Here is a 436-nt window from a genome sequence, read left to right as displayed (position 1 = left end):
GGAAGAGAAGAAGGGGGGGGGGATCAGGAGAAGGTGAGGGAAGTTTCAGACGAGAAGAAGAAGAAGAAGAGGAGGCGGTGGGAGAAGATGGAGAATGAAAGAAACCTGGAGGGCATTCATCAGCAGGGAAGCTGACAGGAGATAGGAAAGGAGGTGTCGTTGAAACATGAAGAAAATCTTGTTTTTCTTTAGTATGAAATGTCTCTCCTTCTTCTTTTCTCCCCCTGTGAAAAGATTCGGAAGTCGGAGATGGCACACGATGAAGAGGAGGAGGAGGAGGTTCTAGAATCTCCTCTCTTGTTTGCCCTATCAACAATTCACTTTCTTCACCCTCCTTCATTCTTGTTCTCCCCCCCCCTTCTCCTTGTGTCATCCACGGAGATAGAACAGATGCAACGAAATCACCATCATCCTTCTGACTCTTCTTCCTATTTCC

General features: G+C 47.0%; 1 protein-coding gene across 1 annotated transcript; it reads right to left on the bottom strand.

The window, feature by feature from the left end:
- Window positions 1–436, bottom strand: CSUI_011589 (uncharacterized protein; the record flags this gene model as incomplete). The annotated part of the gene is made up of 1 exon (XM_068071687.1): window positions 1–436. A coding segment is annotated over exon 1 (373 nt), but the record flags the coding sequence as incomplete, so codon positions are not given.

The sequence above is a fragment of the Cystoisospora suis genome, assembly GCF_002600585.1.
Source record: "Cystoisospora suis strain Wien I chromosome Unknown contig_14658, whole genome shotgun sequence".
NCBI classification, from domain to species: domain Eukaryota; phylum Apicomplexa; class Conoidasida; order Eucoccidiorida; family Sarcocystidae; genus Cystoisospora; species Cystoisospora suis.
This window is presented reverse-complemented; position numbering and strand designations above follow the sequence as displayed.